The 12,432-nt window shown below is 39.6% G+C and overlaps 1 protein-coding gene across 2 annotated transcripts in view; it reads left to right on the top strand.

The window, feature by feature from the left end:
* The window catches only part of sin3aa (SIN3 transcription regulator family member Aa), a 103,793-nt gene that overhangs the window by 84,181 nt on the left and 7,180 nt on the right, over positions 1-12,432 (top strand). For both annotated transcript variants that reach the window (XM_052042615.1, XM_052042614.1), the window contains 3 exons: positions 1,559-1,651; positions 7,177-7,271; positions 10,262-10,469. In XM_052042615.1, coding sequence (XP_051898575.1) covers positions 1,559-1,651; positions 7,177-7,271; positions 10,262-10,469 — 396 coding nt within the window. The remainder of the gene's footprint in view (positions 1-1,558; positions 1,652-7,176; positions 7,272-10,261; positions 10,470-12,432) is intronic.

Raw genomic sequence — 12,432 nt, forward strand, 5'->3', positions numbered from 1 at the left:
ATGGAAAAAAAATCATATTTGACATTTTTTAGAGTTTTTTTTGAGGTTGTAACTTGCAGAATCGATGAGAGGGAAACCAGTGGATCTGGTACACTTTTAGAAGGTCTTCAAAGTTGCCGTACAAGAGATAATTAAGCAAGACTACAGCACATGGGTTTTGAGGCTATAGACTAGTGTGTGGACTGAGGATTAGCTAATGGACGGAAAATGGAGAGTAGGAACTAAATGGGTTATTTTTGGGTTGGAACACTGTGAATTTTTGCAAGGATCAGTGCTGGGGCTCTACACTATACATAACCAGCGATATGAATGAAGGGATCATTGTAATATATCCAGTTTTGTTCATGATACAATGCTGGTTGACCATGTGAGCAGTGGGGTGGATACAGACAGGCTTCGGGGAGATATTGGCATATTGTGAATGGGTGAGGAATGGCAGATTGACTATAGTGAGCAAAATGTGTTGTCATGCACTTTGGTTAAAAAAAACATAGAAAAGCTGAGTATTTTTTTAAATTGTAAAAGATTGAAGGTATTGTGTTCATTGGGACTTGGGTGTTCGTGTATATGAATCACAGAAAGTAAACGGGCAGGTATAGCAAGCAGCTAGAAAGTCAAGTGTTATGTTGGTCATTGATGTAAAAGGACGAGTACAAAAGTAAAGATGCCTTTCTCAATTGTATCAAGCGCTTGTGAGACTGCATCTACAGTGTTGTGTACAGGTATGGTCTCCCTAGCAATGAGAGGATAGTTGTGATAGAAGGTGTAGTGAAGATTCACCAGATCTACTCCAGGGGTGATGGGTTTGTAGAATGAAGAGAGATTGAGTAGGCAGGGCTGATACTGATTTTGAACATGGGTGTAATTGGGCGGCATGGGCTTGTTGGGCCGGAAGGGCCTGTTACCGTGCTGTATAAATAAATTTTTTAGATTTTAACAAAGAGGGGTGATCTCATTGAAACATACAAAATTCTTATGGGATTTGACAGGATAGATGTAGGGATGATGTCCTAACTGCTGGAGTGTCTAGAACTCTAAAACAAGGGGTTTGTCATTCAGGACAGGGATAAGAAGGAATTTCTTCACTCAGCCATCTTAGGTAGTGAATTCTCATTTTGGGCTATGGAGGCTCAGTCATCAAGTATATTCCAGACAACCATTTCATGGCTATTAAGAGAATCAAGGATTACAGGGTTAGGACAGAAAGTGGTGCTGAGGGAAACAGTCAGCCATGATCTTATTACATGGCAGAGCAGTTGATCCCCACTTCTATTTCTTGTAGTCTAATCTGTTAGTTAATTTGTACAGATTTTTGTTATCCCATTGAAGTTTACTTTTTCCTAGCCCAGTAGCTTTTTTTCTTTGATATTCACTCCTTTCAGTTTCACAATATATTTTGAAGAAAAAGTATCCAATACACTGTAGTTTGTGGATGGAACAATATATTGGGTAACAAAGGAGAGGGGCCTTTGTATGTTGTCAGATCAAATATATTACTGTAAAAGCAGAAATTCTGTATACTTAAAACCATTCAAATTTATTATTTTTCTTTGCTCAGCTTACGTTCATACACAGCCGAGAACAAGTGTCTTTGACCATTGACCTGCTGGACACTGAAGAGGAAAACTCAGATGATCCTGTGGAAGCAGAGGTATGCATAACACATTGACTTTAAGATTGAATGATATAGAGTTATCTTGCCAATAACACATAGATTGGAGAATCCTTGAGATTCATTGTAAGTTCCATGTATAAGCAAAATTTGTATTCTATACACACACACACACACACACACACACACACACACACACACACACAAAAATATTGTACTCATAAAAGAAAAGGGAATGCATGGATTTTATTCCATGTGATGTTGTGCTTCCTACATCAACCTTCTGTTTGGACTGTCCCTTTCATTCCAACCTCAGGCTTGTATTTCACTGCAGCAATACACAGCCCACATTCCAGAAAGAAGTGAAGCAATTCTGTGAGATGATTTAGTGGCTTGCATAAATGGATTGGCTATGTTGACTGTCCATTTCCCTCCATGGATGCTGCTCGATCTGCTGAGTTTTTTCAGCTTTTTGTGTGTTGCTCCAGATTCCAGCTTTTGCAGTCTCTTGTGTTTCCATCTGGCTACCAGAGGGAATGAGTTATGAACATCCAAACTGTGATTTGGTAATGCAGGTTAATTCCTTATGAAATTTGTCCAGAAGTCAGTAAAACCTAAATCAGAAAAAGAACTGCAGGTGCTGGTAATCTGCAACAAAAGCAGAAAAACTGGAAACACTCAGCAGGTAAGGCAGCATCTTTAGAACAGACAAAAGGAGTTAACATTTCACATCGGGGGCCCTTCATTGGAACAGTTACGAAGGGTTTCCTATCTGAAATGTTAACTGTTTCTCTTTCTGCAGGTACTGCCTGACCTACTGAATGTTTCCAGCTATTTTAGTTTTTGTTTCAGCAAAATCTATGTGGTGGTATGCATACAGTTTGTAGAATTGAATCAAGTAACAAATATTTTGGGAATACTAAAAAGTTAATTATTTTTGTTCTTGTGATTTATGGATTTTCTGTCCCTTTGTCCATTAAATTTGAATACAATTACTTCAGTAATTTTGTTGCACTCAGCTACCATTAACAGTGGAAACTGAATGATTGGTTGATTTAATTTTGTGCTGGTGTTGGTTGATGGAGGAACCTTGACAACTGAAATAACGCAAATTTTTTTCTTCAAATAAGTTGAGTGATTTTTGTTTTAATATTTATTGAAACCACTAGAATTGGCATTTTAACCTCTGGCAGTCCAGCACTCTCTCAGCCCTTTAAATGGTTTCAGATATGATCAAGAACAGGATTACTATTTGAGTCAAGTCAAGAGATGGGGTTGCTACTGGATGAATCAAGCTGAAAACCTATATTGTGCTTCTTTTTGGATTAAGTTTTACTGAAGTTCTCTTCACTTTTATTTTTTTCACCTGTTTCCTTTTGTTGAAGTATAATTTGCACAGGCCCTTTGGCCCACTGCAGTCATGCTGACCATCCAGTAACTATCTATATTAATCCCATTTACCAGCACTTGCTGGATAGCCTACTAAGCCCTGATGGTTCTAGTGCTTGTGCAGATGCTTCTTAAATGTTGAGAGTACCAGCCTCCACCACCTTTTCAGGCAGTGTGTTTCAAATTGCAACCACTCATCTGTTAGATAAACAACACAAGCTTATCTTCGTTAGGGTAGATAACTGTTTTAATTGAAAGTAAAACTATGGAGAAATGCATTACATGGTAACATGGAGACACAAGACTGTAGATGGTTCCTTTACTCCATTTGTTGCTCCATTACATGGTAAGTTGTGAGTGTGCTGGAGTGGAACTAATGCACAGGACAAATGGAAATATGATCAACCTATGTCATCTCTACTCCTGAATCGAGGCCACTCCAACTCCAGTATTTGAGCTGCAGCATGCATGCGGTGCTTGAATATGTACGCATTTGGAAGCTAAGCTCCAATTCATTGTTGAATGATTCACTGAAGCATGTCAGAAGATGGGTCTTACATTCAACATCCAGAGAAGTCCTCCACCAAACTCTCCGTCCTCTACAACATCTCCCTCCAATGAAACCCTGGGAATTGAGGACCATCTCCCATAATTTGGGAGCCACTTCTCAGCAAAGGCAAACACCAGTGGTGAAATTCTCCATTGCTTTCTGTGCACCAGACACTGCACTAGACAGTCCTTGGCTGTCTGAGAAGAAGGATGATCTGAAGTTCAAGACCTCAAATCTGGCACAAGACTCGTTCGTGATCTACTTCTTTTATGGAAAATACAACATTTGGTTCATTGATGAAGCAGTTAAGGGAAGTCAACCAAGGATGTTTCCTTGAGAATCAGCAGAAACCTTAAGATGCATCTATTGGCAGCAGAGATCTGAGATTTGTACTACCTACAGCAGGCACCTCCAAGCCACTAGAGAGATACCTCCAATGTTGTCTCTGTAAAAAATCCTCCAAATGGATTAGTAGGAATGAACCAATGTCAGTGTGCTCATCCAGGCCAAATTGTCCAGTATTGAGGTCCTACATAAACTCAGCTGACTCCATTGGGCAGGCCACATTGTTAGCATGCCTGACGTCCAACTTCCATGGCACACACTTTTTTTTCCAGGTTCTGTCACAAGAACTGATTACCGGCTGGACTGAGGAAATGGTTTGAGAAGATCCAAAAGCCGCCTTGAAAAATAATGCAACACCACCACTGACTCATGGGAAGCCCTTGCCAATGTTCACTCGAAGAAGGAGCATTTAGGTTGGCACTGAGAACTTTGAAGCCACGTGTCAGGTACACCGAGGTCCATTATAAGTGGCCAAAGGAGTGCACCACCTCTCGAGTGTCCCAACTGGCTACCCCACCAAGTACCTCCTGCCCCAGCTGTAGCAAAATCTGTAGGTCCCACATTGACTCAGCCACTTCAGAACTGGAGTGGAGACAAATCATCCTCAACTGAGGGACTGCTTAAGAAGTAGTATGATGCGCATTTGTTACTTTTTTAAAAATTTGTTCTTTGGGATGTGGACAGCACTGGCAAAACTTCATTTATTGCAATATCAGTTGACTCTGAGGTCGTGGCTCTGTCCTGTACACTTTACTCTTTCAAGTTCAAGTTCAAGTTACTTTATTGTTATTCACCCATATGCTATAAAAACACATGGAGGAACAAAATATCATTTCCCCCAGACTCTCACAACAGAGGACATACATAGAACAGAGGACATACAAGAAACGCAGACAAAAAAATTGTGCAAGTACAAGTAGTGCAAAAAATGGTATATACAGAATACAAATTTAGTGCAGAGTTAGTGCAAAACTGAGTTAGACAAAGAAAATACAGAACTCAGTGTGTTGCACTAATTGTATAAACATGTTCAGCAGCAGCCAAAGTTCTTATACGCTGTTGTGCAAACCAGGGCTTTTGACACAGCATTTGTCTGAAACTGTCTCCAGGGTATTCAGGAGCCTGACAGCCTGGGGGGGGGGGGGGGACTGTTGTACAGTCAAGTAGTTTTGGCCCAGATGCTCCGGTACCACTTGCCAGACAGCAGTGGGACAGACAGGTCGTGGGAGGGATGAGAAAGGTCATCTATGTTACATAGAATAAGCTGAATTAATATCTGTGATAATGGCCACCATGTGGCTTATAGAATTGTTCACATATAAAATGCAAGTAAGCAGCTAGTTTTTGCATTCACTTAGGTAGTGTTTGAAGGAGAGATGTTCATGTTGTCTCTTGTTGATGATTACCGAGTGGTAAGGTTGTGATACTTTACTGTGCTCCAGTAGTTGTTAGGCACCTTGGTTCTGCCTGCGGCCTGCACTTTTCCTATTTAGTAAACTTTACTCAGTATCTTGTTCCAAGGTGCTCCTGGCATGTTCCTGATGCTTTCCCAATTGAATCAGGTGAGGAATGTGTTGGACAGTGAAGCCACAGATTGTTGTGGTTGACAATTGTCATATTGATAAGTCACAGAATCCCATGAATGCTGATGTTCTGGTTTCCTAGACCTTTCCTCAGCAGTCATTTATAGCTGCATTGGTCTTCAGTTGCACATCAGCCAGGCTGGGTAGGAGCATCAGAATCCAAGGCAACTTTTATAATAGAAAGATTGGTACTGGGCTGTAAATGACAGATATATGTTGGTTTAGTTTCACCATGGTGTAATTGGAACTCATAACCTCTGTTTTGCCAGTACTGTGCTGGTTACCATCAGGGATATCATATCCTGATACAGCAGGAAGTCATGAATGAAAGCTCAACCTCACTTGCATTTTAGCTATAAAAAACATGATGTTGCTGGAGGAACTCAGCAGGCCAGGCAGCATCGGTGGAGAAAAGCAGGTGGTCAACATTTCGGGTCAGGAACCTGAAGAAGAATCCTGATCCGAAACATTGACCGCCAGCTTTTCTCCACAGATGCTACCTGGCTTGCTGAGTTCCTCCAGCATCATCGTGTCTTTCATCTAAATTCCAGCATCTACATCTACAGTCCTTTGTTTCTCTGCATTTTAGCTATCGTTGGGCTGATGTGTTTAGGCTTCCTTTGGAAGGTAAATGACAGGTAATTAAACAATGATTTTTCAAATTGAGTTCTTTATGATATTACTATAATTCAGAAATTAGTCTGGATGCTCCCCAACTCCATGTAGCTGCATAAACCGACTTTTGGCAGAGGTCTGGGAGTACAATGCCTAACTGCTCTCTTGGCTGTAGAGACCTGGGCCCAAGTAGACTGGAGATAACTTGCACATCTTTATTTCTCTATTTAGAGCCAAGGTCAGCCTCTTCACATGAATCGGCTTCTGCCTAATCTTTTGTTGTTCTGGCAATGACTGAAATTCTGTCACATTTACTGTTTTATTCGCATTAGAAGTTACACCCATGTGGAAATTATAATTCAACACAACTGTTGGGGACATACAGCTGTTTCTTTATGCATTCATGAATCAGATTTTGTTGTTCCTGTTTTTTGCTTGGTTGTGTCTAAATTAAAATATATCCTGATTTAACCCTGCCATATTGCAGGTGTTGGTGGTGGTGTCTTTTGGATCAAACATTAAACCGAGGCCCCTCTTAGACAGATGTAAAAAATCCCCAGCACCACTTTGAAGAAGAGCAGGGGAGATATCCTGTGTCCTGGCCAAAATTTATGCCTCAACCAACACTTATTTAAAAAAGTTATCTGGCTGCTTTCACATTGCTGTTTGTGAGGCCATGCTGTGTGCATATTGCCTGCCATGCTTCTTACATTACATGTCACAAGTACCTCACTGGCTGTAAAGTGTTTTGGTACATCCTGAGATTATGAATGGTGCTATATAAAGGCAGATCTTTCATTTTTGTTGGTCTCCAAGATCTCTCACTGTTGAGCTTCTGTCTCAAGGTGATTCACAAGAGGTGGGCAAAATCTTGACATGAAGTGAAATTTTACTTAAAGAAACAGTATCCCTCAAATGATTTTTCTCCTCCCCCCTCACTTTGCCCATCCACCTTGGAAGGAATTTATAAGTTTTTGTGGAAGTTAAACTTTAACCCTTCAACTTAAGTAGAAAACATTTTATAAGTAATCTGTCCATCTATTTTGACTGATCATTTTTGAACAACACTTGTCTGTTTGCAGCGCTGGTCAGATTTTTTGGATCGTTACATGAATTCAGATTCTACCTCTCCTGAACTACGGGAACATCTAGCACAGAAACCTGTGTTCCTGCCAAGGTAAGGCTTCTGTGTACTGTAGATGTAAGTCCTAACCTAGCTGGTGAACATTGGGTTTATGTGTTTAATACTTGGAGGATAGAGTTAGAAATCTGAAGGACAGGAAGAGGGCGCTCAACCTGTCCTGCTTCTGTTGACTGTTTGTGCCTAGTCCACATCCCCACCATTTGTATGCAAATGTTACGTTCCTCATCCTCCTGTACCCATTCAGCTCTCTTCAACCTTTTTTTAGATATGGTATTTCATATGGCAACTTTGGAATGCAAAAAAGGACTTCGCGCCTCCTATCGAGATGTTTTGCCAATAATTTTAAATATGTGATCTGTGGTTATTCATCAGAAGCAATAATCTTTCTCTTTCTACTCTATCTACCTTTCATAATCTAAGGTCACCTCTTAATTTTCACTTGTAGCAAGGAGAATAGTCATACCTATTCTAACCTCTCCTCATTTTATGTTTCTTATACCTGCTGAATCTCAGTACACTACTTCTGTAATCATTGCACCTTATCAAGGAAAATAAAAAAATTCAAATTCTGGCAATCTTCCTGCAACTGGTGTCAGAGACAAAGTGACTGAACAAGTATAAACCCATTAGGAGAGTCAGCTTGGATTTGTGAATGGTGGGTTGTGTAGTTAATCTAGTTACATTTTTTAATGTTACTAACAAGGTGGAGGTGGTGTGTAGTATTGGTTTATTATTGTCACTTGTACCGAGGTGCAGTGAAAAAGTTGTCTTGCATACCAATCGTATATGCTATGGGTGCAGGTTTGAGGAAGACAATTAATAAAGTTCTGTACAAGAGGTTATTAGCAGACATGAACAGATGCAATCGGAGGTACCCCTAGGTTGGTACCTTGGTTGTTACAACAGGTAAAGAGAGTCAGAATAAAGGGAATGTATGCTGATGAACATGATGAGTGATGTTTCTGGGGACCTCTGCTCAAGCCTTGGCCTTTGTGTATTTTAGTGACAGATGAGGAGATTGTACATCCAGGTTTTTGAATGATATTAAGATGAACTGTAAATGTGCAGATGGAAACAAAAGCTACAACGGGACATACAGAGATTGATATGGAAAGAATTCAATATTGGATGTGTGAAATGCTCACCGTTAAAACCAAGAACTGCAGAGGATCAAAGGGATTTTGATATTCTTATACACAAATTAACCATTTTGTACCTTCCACTTGCTTCCAGTAATGAAATTTCAGCTCAGGGTTTTAAAGGTTAGAATATTTGGATAGCTAGCCTAGATTTGCCTCATAATCCTTTGAATATAGATCATCTAATTGAGGTCTTGAAAATGGAAAAATGATTTGCTGGAGTAGATAAAGTCAAAGCTATTTCCTCTGTTGTAGAAATCTAGAATAACGTGACACATTATAAATTTAGAACTCACCAATGTAGAATGAAATCAAAAAGTACTTCGTTCGAAGAGTAATGGAGACGTTGGAATCTCTCCCTCAAAGGGATGGAACTTTCTTAGATCTTTTTCTTAGTTGAGTTTCAAGGGATGTGGAGTAAAGGTTTGTGAATGGAGTTGAGCTGTAAATCGGTCATGGTCTGATTGAATGGCGGAGTAGACTGAATGGCCTCCTGTTCAATTGAGTGAAAGGTAGCTGAAAAGCAAAAATAAAAATAGATGGAAAAAAAAATAAAGGAAAATTATACTAAGTTTTCAGTCGATTAACTGCAATGGTTTGCACACACATACTTTTGGAATATTTAATAAATTATCTGTGATGGAAATCTTGCCCCTTAGAAATAACATGGAAGGAGAAAATTCTTCAGAGGTAGCCGTGTTGGCCTTCTTCCACTTTCACTTAATCACAAATCTGTTAATTCGTCATTTTATGTTTTCAGAATTAGAGTCTGAATCAGAATCAGATTTATTATCACTGACTTAACTGACGTGAAATTTGTTGTTTTGTGGCAGCAGTACAGTGCGAAGACATAAAATTACTATAAATTACAAAAATAAATAAATAGTACAGGAATAACAAGGTAGTGTTAATGGGTTCATGGACTGTTCAGAAATCTGACAGTGGAGGGGAAGAAGCTGTTTCTGGGTCATTGAGTGTAGGTCTTCAGGCTCCTGTACCTCTTCCCCAATGGTAGTAATGAGAAGAGGGCATGTCCCGGATTGTGAGGGTCCTTAGTGATGGATGCTGGCTTCTCAAGGCATCGCCTCTTGAAGATGTCCTCAGTGGTGGGGAGAGTTGTGCCCGTGATGGAGCTGGCTGAGTCTACAACCCTCTGCAGCCTCTTGCGATCCTGTGAATTGGAGCCTCCATACCAGGCTGTGATACAACCAAACAGAATGCTCTCCACTGTACATCCATAGAAATTTGTAAGAGCTTCACATGCACACCTTGCCCATATCATTTGATCATCCTTTTATTGCATCTATTCAACTAATCTTCTAGCCTTTCCCCTATCCCTTCTCCCAAATATCCCAATAATTTATTGTCATGGAGTATATCTCTCAATGAAACAGTCTGAGTGCATGATTCCTCTGGATAATTCCAGCCCTTTTATTTATTGCCTACAGAACCAAATGTCTTTGTCAATTATTTACTTCACTCAGCATTAAGATATAAGGCAAATCCATTTCTGAACTATGTCTACAAATTGCCACTGTCTCCATCAATGAGCAAGAAGGCAAGAACCTAAGAATCAGGTTCAGTTTCCTTCCTCAGAAAATGTGAAAGGTCCTGTCAATAATTAAAGAAGAGTTAAAAGCGTTGTTCAGGTATCAATCCCCCTCTAAAAGGTGAAATTACTGACCTTAATAAGAACTAAAAAATAATTTATTTTTAAGAGGATGGAGTTAGATGATTGTTGAATGGAATGTGTGATAAGAAAGAAAAAGTTCTGATATTTTTTGGCAGCTGTTGTACATTTCCTATAGATTTCTCCCTTCACACTATTCTTGTGTTTAATTGTAGTGATCTGATACACAGTTCTGTACATTATGCTTTTTTCAGGAATCTACGTCGAATTCGCAAGTGCCAACGGGGTCGGGAGCAACAAGAAAAAGAAGGGAAGGAATGCAGCAATAAGAAATCTATAGAGAATACTGAGAATTATGATAAAGCACAGTGCAATTTTAAACTCAACTCTTACAAGATGGTGTATGTCTTCAAATCAGAAGACTACATGTACAGGAGGACTGCACTGCTTAGGGCTCGTCAGGTCAGTACGCTCTCTTCACAAACTCCTAGAAATTGCATCTTATGAGAATACGGAAAACAAGATACTGTGGGTGCTCGGAATCTGTAAATAAAGGTAACAGATGTTGGGAAGGGCTCAAGAGGGAAATGCAGGGCTAGTGACCTTTTATCAGCTGTAAAAGATTATGCCTAATATTTTCTTCCCCGTGGATGCTGCTTGAATGTTTCTGGCTTCTGTTGAGTATGTGATTAAGGTTGTCCGGATTGGACATGACATAAAATATAGAAGTAATAGTAGACTATTTGGTCCTTCATGCCTGCTCTGCTATTGTGTGAGATTATCTTTCAACTCAGCACCATTTTCCTGCACTAGCCCCATGTTCCTTGTTTCCCTTAATGTCTAAAAATCCATCAGACTCTCTTGAATGTACTCAGCAACTAAGCCTCCACAGTCCAAGAGGGTTTATAAGTGAAGAAGCTTCTTTTCATTTCTATCCTGATGTCCAAACCCTTATTTTGAGAGTGTGACCTTGGCTATGAACACCTCAGTCAGGGTAAACATCATCCCTGTGTTTATCCTGTCATTCCACAATTATTTTGTATGCTTCAATTACATTACTTTTCATTCTGATAAACTCTACAGAGTATAGGCCCAGTCTGCTTAATCTCTCCTCGTCTAAGTAACCCACCATCCCAGGAAGTAATCCACTGAACATGCACTGTACTCCTTCTATTGCTCGTATATTCTTCCTTGGGTAGGAAGACCAGACCTATGCACAGCATTATAGGCGTGGTCTCTCTAAGGCCCTACGTAATTTGAAGTGTAGCCTCTTTTATGCTCAAATATACTTTCAGTAATGGCCAGAGTAACATTTGCCTTTATAATTGCTTGCTGTACTTTTAGTGATCCACGTACAAGTACATCCAGCACTCTGTCACAACACCCTCAATTTCACCATTTAAAAATGCTCCGCTTTTTAATGTATTTCTACTAAAGAGGATGACCTTGCATTTTATGCACCACATTCTATCTGCCATGTCCTTTCCCATTTGCTTTACCTGTCAATATTCCCTGAATCTTATCTATATACTCCTCATAGCCAACACTGCCAGCCAGCTTTGTATCATCACCAAACTTGGATATATTACACTTGATTCCCCTCATCCAAATTACTGATGATAAGATTGTGAAAGGCAGGGCTCAGCATTGGTCCCCGTGGCACTCCACTAGCCAGAGCCTCCCTACCCTAAAATGACTAGTTATTCCTACTCTCTACTTTCTGTCAGTTTGCTACTCCTCACTTCATACCAGTATATTAACCCCAATACCATGCTCTGTAGCTTTGTTTAATATTATCTTACGTGACACCTTATCAAAGGCCATATGAAAACCCAAATATATCACACCCATTGTTTCCTCCTTTAACTGCTGGTTACACCCTCAAAATAACTTGACAGATTTCTCAAATATGATTTTTCTCTTCATAGCCAATGTGATTCTGGCCACTCCTATTACTATTTTCCAAATGTCCTGATACTACTTGTTTGATAATAGATTCCTGCATTTTCTTTACTATTTCTGGCAGGTTTTTGTGTCATGGTATGTGAAGATAGGCACTAAATATATGTTTAATTTTTCTCCCATTTCCTTATGCTTATTATAATTTCTGCTGTCTCAATGTGTAAGGGACCCACATTAACTTCAGCTATTTTTTTTCTTTTTTCATATCTGTGGAAACATTTACAGTCTGTTAGTTAAAAGGGATTATTGCTGTTAAATCCACTTTCTAACAAAGCTATTTAAAAATAACTACAATACTCATAAGTGCAATGTATGTAGGAGAGTAATTTACTATTTAGGTCAATCCTTGCTATAAATAATTAGTAGCGTTGGTAGTAAAAAAATATCTTGGAGAGGTGACATCTGGCCAATGTAAGACCACAGGAGACATTTACCCATACTTGGGTTAAATTCTGTATGTAAA

Source organism: Pristis pectinata, chromosome 32, assembly GCF_009764475.1.
Source record: "Pristis pectinata isolate sPriPec2 chromosome 32, sPriPec2.1.pri, whole genome shotgun sequence".
Classification (NCBI taxonomy): Eukaryota; Metazoa; Chordata; class Chondrichthyes; order Rhinopristiformes; family Pristidae; genus Pristis; species Pristis pectinata.